Below are 15,724 nucleotides of genomic sequence, written 5' to 3' on the forward strand. Positions count from 1 at the left end.
TTAAAATTTTTTTTGAAAACAAAATTGCTCTCAGCTTGCCATACTTTTGTTACTGTGGTTGACTTTTTTACGTTTTTGTGTTTCCATATTTTTATTTCTACTCCTCGGTTTTAGATTTTTCTGTTTCTAATTTGAATTTACTCTAATTTGAAAGTTTATTATCAATGCTAGATAGAGGCATATCTCGTTAAATCAGTCGTTCATTCATTTATTTGTTCACTCATTCATTTCTTCGTTCTTTTGTCGTTCTTAGTTTGTTATTTTTTCATTCTTTCATTCATTCATTTATTCATTCATCCATTCATTCACTCGATCATTTATTCTTTCGTTCATTTGCTTATAATAATATGTACGTTTGTAAAACCATTCATCGTCCAGCCAAATATAAAAACATCAAATGTCCATTCATTCAATCATTCCTTCAGTCCTTCATCCATTCATTCATCTATTCATTTTTCCATTTATTCATCCATTCATTCATTTTCTCATTCATTCATCCATTTATTCACTCATTCATTCACTCATTCATTTGTTTATCTTTTTATGCCAAGGGGCTAAACTCAATTTATTTTCAGAGGTTGTTTTAACCTGAAGAGCCATAGCATTAATTTATATGCATTAAAATTTTTTTCCTTCATCAACACTGTTGACATTTAGTTTTTTTTTGTATTGTTTGCCTTGTATGGCGTTTGTTTGTTTGTTTGTAAGTTTGTTTGTTTGTTTGTCTGTTTGTAAACAAACAGTCTTATAAAATTACAATCAGCGAGGATGATGTCATAATTAATGCAAGATTGGCATCTCACTTAGCTGTACAAATTTTCATCGCCATCATCATTTTCATCATTATCGTCGTCATCATCGTCATTGTCATCCTTCTCGTTCTCCTCTTTTCTATCTTCATCACCAGCACCACCACCATCATCATCTTCATGATCATCATCATCATCATTGTCGCCGTCTTCATCACCATCGTCATCATCCTTCCATTCGCATTTTGCTAATCCAGCCTTCAATCATTTATATATTAATAACCTCCTTATCGCCAATGTCCTTGTCAATGCTGTCACCAGTTTATCATCACCATCATCATCATCATTATTATCGTCATCATCATTATCATCGTCATCATCGTCATCTTCATCAACATCATCGTCATCTTCATCAACATCATCGTCATCTTCATCAAAGCATCTGGAGTGTTTGTCTATATTGGAGACATCACACGTTGCGTATTTCTGGAGTGGACATTGAAATGCACCCTTCAAACGCAATATCTCCGCTAAAATGTCCCCACTTTATCATTATTCTCTTTCTCTCTCTCTCTCTCTCTCTCTCTCTCTCTCTCTCTCTCTCTCTCTCAGTTTTTCGTTTTCTGTATTTATCTCAATTTTTCCCGTTTTTTCTTTCTCTCTCTCTCTCTCTCTCTCTCTCTCTCTCTCTCTCTCTCTCTTTCTCTCACTCTTTCTGTTTTTTTATTTTTCATCTATCCTTTCTCTCTCTTAGTACATTTTATCAAATTTCTTTCTTTTTTACATTCCTACCGGAATCACCATCTTCACCACCACCACCATTGTCATCGTCATCATCTGCACCATCATCATCAGCACCACCATCATCATTACCAGCACCACCGTCATCACCATCATCATCGTCATCATCACCGTCATCATCATCATTACTACCTCTCCACCGGTTATGTTCTTGTATCTGATCCAGTTCGATGCGTTGTCCCTCCTGTACTCCAACATGTAGTGGGGGGTGAACTCCTGGCCCTGTGGTGATGGTGGTGGTGTTGATGATGGTGATGATGATGGTGATAGTGATGGTGACGATGATGATGATGGTGATGATGGTGATGATGGTGATGATGGTGATGATGGAGACGATGATGATGTTGTTGTTGATGATGATGATGATGATGATGGTGGTGATGATGGTGATGACGACGATGATGATGATGATGTTGAAATAGTAATTATGATAATGATGATGACTTATTTCTTTCTTTTTGATAAGCAGGGCGCCGACTTATATGATATTGACCAGAAAATTATATCGAGATGAATGATTGAAGGAGTTTAATTCATTCATTCAGTTCCCTCATTCGTTTTATTCATTCATTCATTTCATCTCTCTATTCATTTTATTTCGTTTTTTTATTCTCTATCAATACTTTTAAACCAAAAAATCTTTGCCAGCTATATTTTAATATGTTTTTAATCTTAGAAGATTTTTAAAAAATTTAAAAAGAATATTTCTTAAAATCTAAACGAGTGCGTACGTGTGTGTGTGTGTGTGTGTGAACGTGTGTGTACGTGTGCGTACGTGAACGTGTACGTGTGTGTACGTGTGTGTACGTGTGTGTACGTGAACGTGTGTGTACGTGTGTGTACATGTGCGTGTTTGTAGGTGAATTAGAGTATATAACATAAACATAATTTAAACATTATTGTATATGCGAGTACGTGTGCGTGTGCGTGATGTGGGTGTGTGTGTGCGTGTGTGTGTTTGTGTGTGTGTGTGATAGCGGGCATGATAATGATACGGGCATATCCTTATAAACAATGATTTTTTTATGAATACAACTTCTCCTTTTATCAAAGTGAAGAATCGTGTTTGCTTTGTGAGCTGTGAATGAATGAATGAATGGATGGATGAATGAATAAACGAATAAATGAATGATTGAATGAACAGATGAATGAATGAATGAAAAGATGAATGAATGAAAAAATGAATGAATAAAAAAATGAATGGATGAAAAATGAATGAATGAGGGAATAAATGATTGAATATACAACTCACAAAAGCTAAAAATGTAACAAAAATGCTAGCAACATCAACAACAACAACAACATCAACAACAACAACATCAAAACATCAACATCAACGTCAACAAAAAACGTAACTTGTGAACTTCACATGCTTACATTGACCACAGGCTATGCCACACATTGATGAACACATATGTTTGTTGTTTGTTCGTTTGTGTTTGTTTGTCTGTATATTTGTTTGTATGTATGTATATATGTTTGTTTGTTTGTGTGTATGTATGTATATCAGAAGAATTGACCCCATTAGTATTTGTAGATGGAAAAATGAACTATGTGCTAAATGTGTGTTTATGGATTTGTATTTTTTAAACATTACATACATTTACACAAACATATACACATACATTGATTTTCCATTAGTATTTGTAGATGGAAAAATGAACTATGTGCTAAATGTGTGTTTATGGATTTGTATTTTTTAAACATTACATACATTTACACAAACATATACAAATACAAAGACATATATGTATATGTATGCATTTTCATCATATTTAAACAAACATCTGTACACATAATGTATACACAATATACAAGATACATTATTTCTTCTTTGTGTTCGTGTGTGTTCGTCTCTGTGTTTGTGATTTCGTGTCTGTCTGCCTGTGGTTTACAATTTGCGTGGGCGTTTGCTCCGTGTTTGTTTGCGGCGTACGTGCGTATGAATGCGTAATTAAGTGCGTGGCACGGGTATATTTGTGTAAATTGTATTTTTTATGTACTCAAATACTTGTATGTACGCACGTTTGATTGTGCATGGGTATACAATACAAACAATACATGTATCTATGTATGTGTATATATATGTATATATTTGTAGATTTGTTTGTGTGTGTGTGGGTGTGTGTGTGTGTGTGGTGTGTGTGTGTGTGACTAGTTTTCGTCGGGCTTTTTCATCTTTCTATGCAAATTGCACGTTGTAAGTGTCAAACTGTGAGGATATAAATTGAGTGCTGGCCACCTTTTATATTTTATGACTACACGCGAGAATTCAGTATAAAATATCTATAAAAAACCGATCCGAATCGAATAAATGATACGGTTTGTCTCTTCAGTGAAAATTTGACCGAATATTAATTAACACCAACGCCAAAACTGAAAATAGTTGCTGTCGAGTAATTTTAGTAAGTTTTAAAGTATTTTTATACAACCTCTACTTCCATAGGTTTGATTGAAAATTATTTTTAATTCATGAAGCTTTAACCTTTTGGCCGGACAATTAATTTTGTGTAATAAAATAATATAATTTTCAACAATATATTTTAAGAGTTCTTTTTTTTATTTGCATCTATTTTATCTAAAAAATTTTCGTTGCGTTTGCAGATGGCGAGGCACTTCTTTATATTTTCTAACTGGAGTGGCGTCATTCAGCGCGCATTATTGAGCAGTGTTAACAGTTTGGAAACTGAGTCCGGCTTAAATCTTGTCAATACATTCACACGCACACACAAAAACACACACGCGCGCGCACACACACACAAACATACACGCGCGCGCACACACACACAAACACACACAAAACAAATATACATATACGTATTCACATAAAACGATCTCAAAAATACGGATAAACGACTAAACGTAGACTTATGCATACCTATGCACACATACAGATACACATACAGATACACATACAGATACACATACAGATACACATACAGATACACATACAGACACACATACAGACAAACATACAGATGCACATACAGACACACATACAGATACAAACATACGTACTGTGTATGCAAATATGCCCTGATATCTGATACTTACGCGCTGACGAGAATGAAATAAGAAATTGAATGCTGAAAGATCGTTGGAGAAAAGAGTGTGTGAGTGAATGAATGAATGGATGAATGAATGAATTGAATGAATTAAATGAATTAAATGAATTGATTGAATGAATGATTGAATGAATGAATGAATGAACAAAGAAACAAATGAATGATGAAAAAAACATTGAAAGATAAAAGACAAAGATAAAAACAAACGAAAAAAAAATCAAGTGAAAACGCTATTTCGGATGAACACATGTGCAAAGTAAGCTCTGATTCCGTCAAGACATAAATATGTATATATGGGTACACTAGGCTCTCATCACACACACGCACACGCACACACACGCACACACACGCACACACACACGCCCACACACACGCACACACACAGGCACACCACACACACACGCACACCACATATAGAGAGAAAGAGAAAGAGAGAGACACACACACACAAATTCACGCTCATAAACACAAGTGTGGTTATGAATAATAGTATTTTATCTTATATACCGAGTACATAATTATTCGTTCCTCATTTTTTGATATTGAATTTTTTTCATATTTTCAGTTTTTGTTGTTGTATGTGTGTGTGTGTGTGTAGTGTGTGTATGAGTATGTATGTGTGTGCGTGTAGTATAGATTATTTGACATATTGTCGTCAGATAACCACCATGACATGATCTTTAACGTTTAAATCATTTGTTAGCCAGCTATGCGAGTTTGCATCTTCTGGTTTAGTCTTAAATGTTTATGCATATTCCACAATGTTTATCTGGTTGTTTATGCTCATACGACTGTTTAATGTGCTTGTATATTAGTCGGTTTATGTCTGTTTATTATTATTTAAAATATTTGTTTGTTTTTTTGTTTCATTTTATTTCAATTTCGTCTATGACCTCATTAAGAAATTCATTCATTGCCCCGGAACTTTAAAATAAATTAGTCGAACAAAGTTTTCTTTGTATGAATGATTGAATAAGTGAATGAATGAATATAAAAATGTACAAATGTACAAACGAATGAATGAATGAATGAACGAACGAATGAATAAATAAATAAAAAACGAATAAATGAACGAATGAATATATGATTGATTGACATTTTTCAGACGAAGGTTGTGTAATTTGTTGACATTCTTATCATTCAGAAAATCTTTTGTTTTATGTAAGTAGCCAGTTTCAATTGAAAAGTTTTCATACTCAGTTGATTTTAATTTTTAAAACAGTAAACTATATCAAAAGAATCTAAGCAAGCAAATTAGTGACCTAATATTTTTGACCTCGAAAGGTTAAAGGTCACGCAATGAATGGTCTATGAAAATATTTGAACAGACATTAAAGTAGTATGGCGTGTGTGTGGGTGTGTGTGCGCGTGCGTGTTTGGCAAGTGATTTTGTTGTTACAAGTGTTTCAATGGCGCGTCATGTTTTACTTTCATCATCATCAGCAGCATCATCATCATCACCATCAGTTTCATCAACGTTGTCCTCATCGCCATCATCGCTGCAAGCATCATCATCATCATCACATTGTCACTTCCTAACCTGCCCCATTCCGTATCGTCCTTGAGTTTCCACCATTGTGATGACCTTGAGATCTTCAAGGTCAACCTGGAGCCACTCTGTCGCTTCCTGTGCCACCAGGGGCTTCGGGCACCATGCCCCGCCATCCTTTTCCTGGTTCACTCTGACGTTCATTTTTTTTAATTTTATTTATTTTATTTTTTCACAGAGCTAGTTTTTAAAATTGAAAAATTCAAACCAGTCATATCATTTTGAATTTTATAAAATATCGGAAAATATTGATTGATTGATCGATCGATCGATTGATTTCTTCATTTATTTCTTTGTTACTTCATCAATTTATCCACCCATCCATCTATTCATTCATTCATCTAAAAAAAATTCATCCCCCTAGTCACCATTTATTTTCACCCACTCACCCACAAAATCAAAAATCTCAAAAAAGCTTAACGTCAGCATAGATACAGAGAACAGTTTTACATCTATGGTGTGACGTAACAATTACGGAGATAATAATGAAGACAATATAGAGGGCTGTGGCTGCTACTGTAGCTACTGTATTTGCTCTTCCTTCTTTTGATTCAAAGAATATTCGTAGTATGTTATGCTACTGAACACCATAAAGAAGTATTAGGAGAATGTACTGTACATATCTGTACATGAATAATTCTACGGCTGGGTATACATGCATGTATAATCAATTATACATCTGAGTGTGTACTATGCATGCATGCATACATACATACATACATACATACATACATACATACATACATACATACATACATACATACATACATACATACATACATACATACATACATACACACACATACATACATACATACATACATACATACACACATACATACAAACATAAATTCGGCTATAAATTCATACAACATAGTGTTAAATATTATCTATTGGGTTGGGGCTGTAAAACACTCTCGCACATACACACTCACACGTACATAATAACACACGCACATAAAAAAGCGCGCGCACACGCACACACACAAAAGATCATGTGACGAGTACGAACTGATCCTTATTCTTGCATCCTTTATGAAGTGAACCAATTAATTTGTTTGCCGCATGTCTACGTGATGTTGTACGCTTTTGTATGTTTGTATCTTTGTTTGTATATCGTTGTATGTCTTTGTATTTTTGTTCGTATGTCTTGGTAGAATTTATTTATTTTGTGACTCTCTATTGTAGTTGTATGCATTTTTTTTTGTATAGTATATCTACAGTTTTTGTGTTTGTATCTGCTTGTATTATGTGTATGTATGCATAAATTTATGTACAATACGCATACAAATGTGTGTATGCGTATTGTACATTATATATATTGGATGTGCGTGCTAAATATAAGATAATTAGTGTTAAGAGCAGATAAATCAAATTTAATAGACATAAATCATGATATTAGAAATCTTAAATGATGGTACGTGTGCATGTGACGTTTTTATGTGTGTGTGTATGTTTGTGTATGTATGCGTGTGTTGGTGTGTGCATGAGTGTAAACAAAGACACAACAACAACAACAGCAATAAACAAACGAAATAATGAATGAATCTATGTATCCAACGAACAATTTTACAGAAAACTTTTCAATTCAATTTTTTTTCACCTTACAAAGAAATTGGGAAAGCAAAAACAGAGTAGGAACAAAAAAATAAAACAAATTTGAATTGAAATCTTCGAACGCACTTGTAGTAGAATAGAGTAGGAACACGTTGAATGTAATGGTTTTAAAAGTAAATAAAATTGAATCGAAAAACTTAGAATCCACATCACAACAACTATATCAGTACAACAACAACAACAAACAACAAAAGCAGCTACCAACAACAACATCATCAACAACAACAACCAACAACAACCAACCACCAACAGCAGCGACGACAGTACCAACAATATCGCCAACAACATCAACCATAACAACAACATTTTGATGGACCACACTCGGTCAACAACAACAATAAAAACGCCAACACTAACAAACAGTAAAAACAACAACAACAATAATAACAACAACAACAAAAATAATAACAATAATAACAACAACAACAACAAAAACAATAATAACAACAACAAAAACAATAATAAAAATAACAACAACAACAACAAAAAGAATAATAATAATAACAATAATAACAACAACAATAATGATAATAACAACAACAACAAAAACAATAAATAATAATAACAACAATATCAACAACAATAACAACAACAATAACAAACCTGGCATGCTGTGGCGCTACACTTTTGTAATAAGTTGAACTGGCGCTGATGGAAGGATCTGGAATCATCCCCGACCCCATTCCCAGATCCTGTTTGCAGTTATCTGATCCGGTGGTAGTGTAATAATAATAAAAATAATAATAATAATAATAATAATGAATTGTTGTTATTATTGCTACTTTTATTGCTGTTTTTTTGCCATTGTGGACAACTTTCCTAATCACCCAACGCAATCAATTAAAGAAGGCATCGAGGGAGAAAGCTTAGTCCGTGTGTCTGTATGTTTGTGTGTGTGTGTTTGTACTCGGTGTGTGTGTGTGTGTGTGTGTGTGTGTGTGTGTGTGTGTGTGTGTGTGTGTGTGGAATTGAAAACATTTGAGACATTATGAAATTGAACGATGTTTTTTTGGCTGAATGATTAAATTTTGAAAAAACAAATACGGAAAAAAACGAGAACAAAAAAAATAACAAGAGAGAGAGAGAGACAGAGAAAAAGAAAAAGAGAAAGAAAAAAGAGAGAGAGAGAATGAGAAAAAGAAAAGAACAAAAAACACACAAGATAAATGAACCTAGAGATATCGGAAAACAAGTGACGAAAAAAACTAAAACACGGACGAACAAGTACAAGTTCATTCACATATGTACAGTTCACAGAGAGTTGAAAACAATTTGAAAATGAGTGAAAAATATAATCAAATTGTTTTTTTTTGTCTTTGTTTGTTTATGTTTTTTTTTATCTTTGTTTGTTTATGTTTTTTATATTTTTTTATGTTTTTTTTTATCTTTGTTTGTTTATGTTTTTTTATCTCTTTGTTGATTTGGGAAGATGTTTTTGTCAAGGTTGGCCTTTTTTAGTGCGCTGTCGTTTATATGATTCAGCGATTGGTTTTTTGGTTGATTGAATGATTGCTTGATTGAATGAATGGTTGAATGAATGAATGGTTGAAAGAATGAATGATTGATTGATTGAAATAGAGAGGATGAAAAAGAGAGAAAGATGATAAAAAAGGGTGAAAGAGAGAAGGAGAGAAAGGGAGAAAGGGAGGGAGAAAGAGAGAGAGAGAGAGAGAGAGAGAGAGAGAGAGAGAGGAAGGGAGAGATAGAGAAACATTTACGAACCACCATACACGCCTACGCAGAAATTGATTAGGACTTCTTGGAAGCGGAAGAATGTTAATGACAACGCTGACAGCAATTAATGTATCAAAAGCTTGTTGTTAGTGTTCCTGATGTTGTTGTTGTTGTTTTTCTCTGTTGTTGTTGTCATTGATGTTGTTGTTGCTGTTGTTGCGGTGGGGATGTTGTTGTTTTAACTATTTCTACAGATAGCTTCACGATGGCAAGGATGTTTTGTTACTCATGCAAAATTCTAATAAAAAAAACTCTAACAAAAATAACTAAATCACTTAAGCAGTGACAACACTAACAAACAAGCACGCACATACATACACATACAAACAAACAAACACAAACAAACAAACATGCATAAGATTGATCATGGCGACCATTGAGACACTACCCCAACAAATGAACAGTTGTTGATGTGTGCATAGATACAACGATGACCGATTGAGATGCATACACACAGACACACACAGACACACACAGACACACACAGACACACACACACACACACACACACACACATACACAACAAAGACAGACAGAAGCACGCACACATACACACATACTTATGAAACCACGTTTGTTTCTGCCAATGTGTGTGGCGTGTATAAGTAGGTGTTACATGATAAAACTTTACCCAATTATAACATCATGGGTATTAATTTCAATATTTTTTCCACGTGACCTCTCAATTTTTCTTCGAAATAAAATTTTTTGGTTTGCCATTTTTTATATTTTCATTTCTGTGTTTTCTATAGTTTATTTTTGTTTATTATTTCTATTCAGATCAATCAAAGAAAAACTTTTGTTATATTTTTGTAGGTATTTATCATTCAGCTGCAACTCATTCAATCATCAACTTTTTCAAAATATATCTTCTTGAATTTTTTCAACCTGAACCAAAAATTTGAGCACACATACACACAAACAAACACAAACATAAACATAAATTCATAATTAAATCGTGGTTATAACGCTTTGTCACGTACGTATAGTATGTATGTGTGAAACAAATGCACTGTAATGTGTGTGTGTGTGTGTCTTAATCTGTAAAGGATATCCAATTTGGTTTGGCGTGTATTCGAACCACAGCCGTCAGCATCAACAGTAGCATCAACAATGAGATTCGTAATCATTGGAGGTCATGGTGTTGATTGAGCGAGTATGATAAAGTTAATATCAAAGCAACCATTAGGCATTTCTTTCCTTATTAAAATCTCAAAATTAATTTAACGCTGAAAATGCTCTGACTTTTCTAAACTACTGTATATAAATATTTATATATATATATATCTGTGTGTGTGTGTATGTGTTTGTGCATGTACATGTATTTATGTGTGTGTGTATTTTTGTGTGTGCGTGAATGTATAATTTAATAATGGAAAACCAACTTTTTTGATATATATTAACTCGAATCGACCGAATATTATCTTTATATAATGTTGAACATCCACTATAGACTATAGTTCGATTCTTTTGATATATGGCGTTGATTATAATGAATTAGACTGAGAGTTAATTCTATTGAGATTCATTAACACTCAATCACTTATGTATAAAAAGGTATAAATTGATAATGGAAATTTCGACATAAATTTATTTCTTGAGAATCCAGTTTTAACCTGCTAACTGACATACACCGTACATTAAATCTACAAATTGTATTTTATTATAGTATTTGTCGAATTAACACACACACATAACACACACAACACATACACAAACACACACAACACACATAAACAGCACACACACACACACGCACAACACATATACAAACACACAACACACACGCGCAACACATACACAACACACACACAACCACACGCACAACACACACATATACATACACACACATACATACATCGTTTTGTGTTTTATCTATTGAGTGTTTTGTTTTGTTTGGTTTCATGTTGCACGGACGATCGCTCGGCTGGTTGAGGTCGTGTCGATTGATTGAGTAGTGATTACGTGCAGAGGAGCAAAAAATACAGAGGTGAACAGACGTTATCAGGTTACATGCAAACAATAATTGCAAAATTGTTGCAAAATTGAAAAATATTCTTAAAAAGTAAACACACCAACAGACAAATGCAATTTAAAACGTATGCAAATATACAAACATGTAGACTTTCCTCTACCATACCTCCATATCTACCTACTGTTAAGCTAAATTTACACAAGACACACATACACACACACTAAACACACACACAAGACACACACACACACACACACTAATGACAACGATAAATAAATTGAAATCAATTCGCGCAACTGAGAATTTGTTTACGTTAATAATAAATTAAAGGCACAATTTTCGTAAAAAGAACTTACATTATCTTCTTATTACAGTCTATAGCATTATACTCGATGTATACAAGGTCTAAGTAATAATTTTCAATACATAAACAATACCCACAAATGCGTGAGCATACAAAATACCCAAAAATAAGCTACAAGATGATTGTTAAAACACTATGTATCGTAATAGTTTGTGTAAATTGTATATACTGTCTTATTGATAATAACTTTTTCTTGTCATATTAGTAGTCATCATCATCGTCGTCGTATGCATCATCTTTTTTAATACACGCATGGAGTTTAGCGAATCGAGCCATTAACTTTTACAAACACACGGCGATGAAGCATAATTCCACATGTGAATATCAACACACTCCTCAATAAACACGCAATAAAATAGAGAGAGAGAGAGATGTAGCTATTACTGTGAATAAGACTTGAGCTGTTTGGCGCACAAATTAAAACACGATATTTTAAGTGAGAAAGAGAGAGAGAGAAAGAGAAAGAGAAAGAGAGAAAAAGAAAGAAAGAGAGAGAGAAAGAGAGAAAAAGAAAGAAAGAGAGAGAGAAAGAAATTGACAAATAGTTAAACAGATTAACATCCAAATTAACACATAAGCAACAACACGAACTTAATAGCAAATACACGTGTTTAAGTTTTTCAAGATTGAGGTGTTAATTGCTGGCGTTGTTGCAAGAATCAGGGCTGGTGGTCTTTTTTATGATTGGATATCGCGATAGATATCATCAGGATAATATGATACACATACAAACACATTGAGGAAAATAATTTGGGAGAGATAGGGAAAGAGAAAGAAAGAGGAAGGGACAGATAGAAAGAAGTAGAAAAAGGGAGTGTATATACTTAAAAATATATGTAAAGAAATCCTATAAATATGTAGTATATAAAGAAAGAGAAAAAGAAACAATAGAAAAAAAGAGAGAGAGAGAGAGAGAGAGAGAGGTACCTGAGAAAGGAAGAAAGAATATAGAGAAATCTACTAGCTTTATTTCAATGTTCATTTCTTTGTATGCATAATGTATAGAATCATCGTCACCGTCATCATCATCATCAACACATCATCGTCGCCATCATTATCATCATCGTCGCCATCATTACCATCATTACCATCATCGTCATCGTCATCATAAATACATGCTCTAGAATGTTCTTTCTTTCGAAATGAGCGAATACATAAGGTTCATTTTATTCACATTTAACAACCTAATAATCGCTTTATTCTACTGTAACTTTTTATTAAATACACAGAGACGCACGCACATTTATACAGTCACATACATACACATACACACAAACACAAAACCATTCAAATAAATTAAACAAACAAATACAAACATACATTTTCAAACAAACATACATACAAACGAGCACACATACGCACATACACCACACATATACACACACACATAAACGCGCGCACACACACATTTTCCAACTGCAAAACAATAAAACCGGTAATAATAATATTATTATTTTTGTCGAGATTTTTATGTGTTAATAAAAGAAGCGTTATGTATTGTGAAAATTATGATAATGATGACGACGACGATGATGATGACGACGATGATGATGATGATGACAATGATGATGACGATGAAACTTGCAAGGATGATTTAAATATCACCAAAAAGAATAAACAACGGACAATATGATGATTTAATAATGGTAATTTAATAATAATCCTAATATAACATAAACAATATTATTAATAATAAAATATTAATGAAAAAAGCAGTAAAAGAGAGAGAGAAAGAGAGAGAGAGAGAGAGAGAGAGAGAGAGAGATGAAGAGAGATAGATAAAGAGAGAGAGAGAGAGAGAGAGATTGAAAGAGAGAGAGAGAGAGAGAGAGAAAGAGAGTGGGTAAAGAGAGAGAGTCATTAACTTTGATGCTAACCATGTCATACTTTGGTTTGGATAACAGAACGGCCTGGGATAATGTTACGCTACTCATGCCAGCGGTCAGTTAATAATAATTATAATAATAATAATTAATAACAACAACAATAACAATAATAATTAACAATAATAATAATAATTAATTATAATAATAATGGTGATGATGATGATTTAACATTCTTAAAAAAATAATAATGAAATGTGGTAGTCATAACTATGAAAAAGAAACAGTTTAAATTGAATATTATCGTTCTGATCATCATCGTTATCATTACCGTCGTCATCGTCATCATCATCATCATCATCATCATCATTGTAATGGTCATCAACCTTTTCAACGACTCTTCATATGGTCAAATTGACAAAACACACATCAACTTAAATTTGTACGTATATATTGTTGTCTGTTTTATATCATATGTGTGTGTATGTTGTACATTTAAATTCTGATTTATTGCAAGCGATTTATATCAATAGCATTTAGTGTTATGATAAATTATTTTCGTTAATGTCATTTCAATGTTATTGTTGATGTTGTTGTTGATGTTGTTGTTGTTGTTGTTGATGAGGTTGTTGTTGTTGTTGTTGATGTTGTTATTGTAAAATTAATTTGATGTTGTTTGTATGTTGTCAATTAACCAAAGACACGAAAAACATACAAAAAACATAGATATTAAAAATTATACAAAACCAAAAGTGCACAAAAACAAAGATAAGTAATAAAAAAAATTCAAAATAACAAAGATACAAAACAACAAAGATGCAAAATAACAACAAAGATACAAAACAACAAAGATACAAAACAACAAAGATACAAAACAACAAAGACACAAAACAACAAGTATACAAAGTAGCAAAGATAAAAAAGTGTTTTCGGAGCAGGTTGGCGGGAAAAATTCATCTCAGGGAGACTTTAAACATCAATTGCTCGGCTGGGTCTGACTTAATCAATTTCAAATTCCTTGCTTGGCGTGTGCCTCGCTTATTTAAATTCTAAATCCACGCAGGCCAATGTTTTTAGCTTATCAGAATTCACATGAGTCGCGTGTGTCCTGTTGCATCTTGTGGTTGGTGGCTGTCGTGTGGTGGGTGGCTGTCGTGTGGTGGGTGGCTGTCGTGTGGTGAGTGGCTGTCGTGTAGTGGGTGGCTGTCGGGTAGTTTGGTTGTAAAATTGTGCGGTTGTTTTCAACTGAGAATAAATTTTTAAAGGTAAAAGATTTAACGCAAGGTTGACAAATGAATCAGTGAACGAATGAACGAAAGAAAAAACGAAAAAACGAATAATTTATTGAACGAACGAACGAACGAACAAATGAATGAATGAATAAATAAACGAATGCAGTTCACCAGCAATAAAATAAGTGCACCTAAAAAAAGCAATTAAATACATGCCATCATTCATAACGTACGAGTCCACCGCTACCTAACCAGTCAACCAATGACGTAAGAGCAATCTAGGTCAGTTCAAGGTTACACGAAGGCCAATGAAGGTCAAGTAATAAAAGTGCTCGAACCGGTTGCTAAGTCACGTGGTCAATTTTGGAAAAAGTTTAACTTCATCGTCATCGCTGTCACTGGGTATGTAATTAAAGTTACATTAAAAATTAGTTTTGATCATGATGGTGATGATGATGATAGAAGAAGTGCTGATGATGATGAAGATGAAAAAGAAGAAGATGATGACGTTGTTGTTGTTGATGATGACGCTGACGATGGCGTTGATGGTGCTAGTTTAACAAGATCCGTTTAGGCTAATTACATAGGTAAGCTGTTAACAATGCCAATGATGATGATGATGATTCGGATGGTGATGAAGATACTGATGATGGCTTTCAGATATTTAATGATAACGATTGATTGTAAATGATGACGAAAATGATGATGGAAGAATTCAGAGCCATCACAAAAAAGAAACAAACCAACCAGACTGACCGCATCATAAATAAACAAAATTACGTGATCTATGTGAGTGAGTGAGTGAGTGAGTGAGT

At 33.4% G+C, this 15,724-nt stretch overlaps 2 protein-coding genes across 2 annotated transcripts; one reads left to right on the forward strand and one right to left on the reverse strand.

Annotated features, from left to right (window-relative positions):
* Positions 1–525: 525 nt before the first annotated feature.
* On the reverse strand, positions 526–10,645 carry HELRODRAFT_181110 (hypothetical protein; the record flags this gene model as incomplete). The annotated part of the gene is made up of 5 exons (XM_009030377.1): positions 526–588; positions 1,683–1,772; positions 6,156–6,297; positions 8,385–8,487; positions 10,597–10,645. The coding sequence occupies 5 exons, from the start codon at positions 10,643–10,645 to the stop codon at positions 526–528; spliced, it is 447 nt and encodes a 148-aa protein (XP_009028625.1).
* Positions 10,646–13,732: 3,087 nt separating this feature from the next.
* HELRODRAFT_181111 (hypothetical protein) lies at positions 13,733–14,858 on the forward strand (the record flags this gene model as incomplete). Its single annotated transcript, XM_009030378.1, has 3 exons — positions 13,733–13,795; positions 14,494–14,615; positions 14,741–14,858. The coding sequence occupies 3 exons, from the start codon at positions 13,733–13,735 to the stop codon at positions 14,856–14,858; spliced, it is 303 nt and encodes a 100-aa protein (XP_009028626.1).
* Between the last annotated feature and the right edge of the window lie 866 nt (positions 14,859–15,724).

This window comes from Helobdella robusta (assembly GCF_000326865.2).
Source record: "Helobdella robusta unplaced genomic scaffold HELROscaffold_67, whole genome shotgun sequence".
Taxonomy (NCBI): domain Eukaryota; kingdom Metazoa; phylum Annelida; class Clitellata; order Rhynchobdellida; family Glossiphoniidae; genus Helobdella; species Helobdella robusta.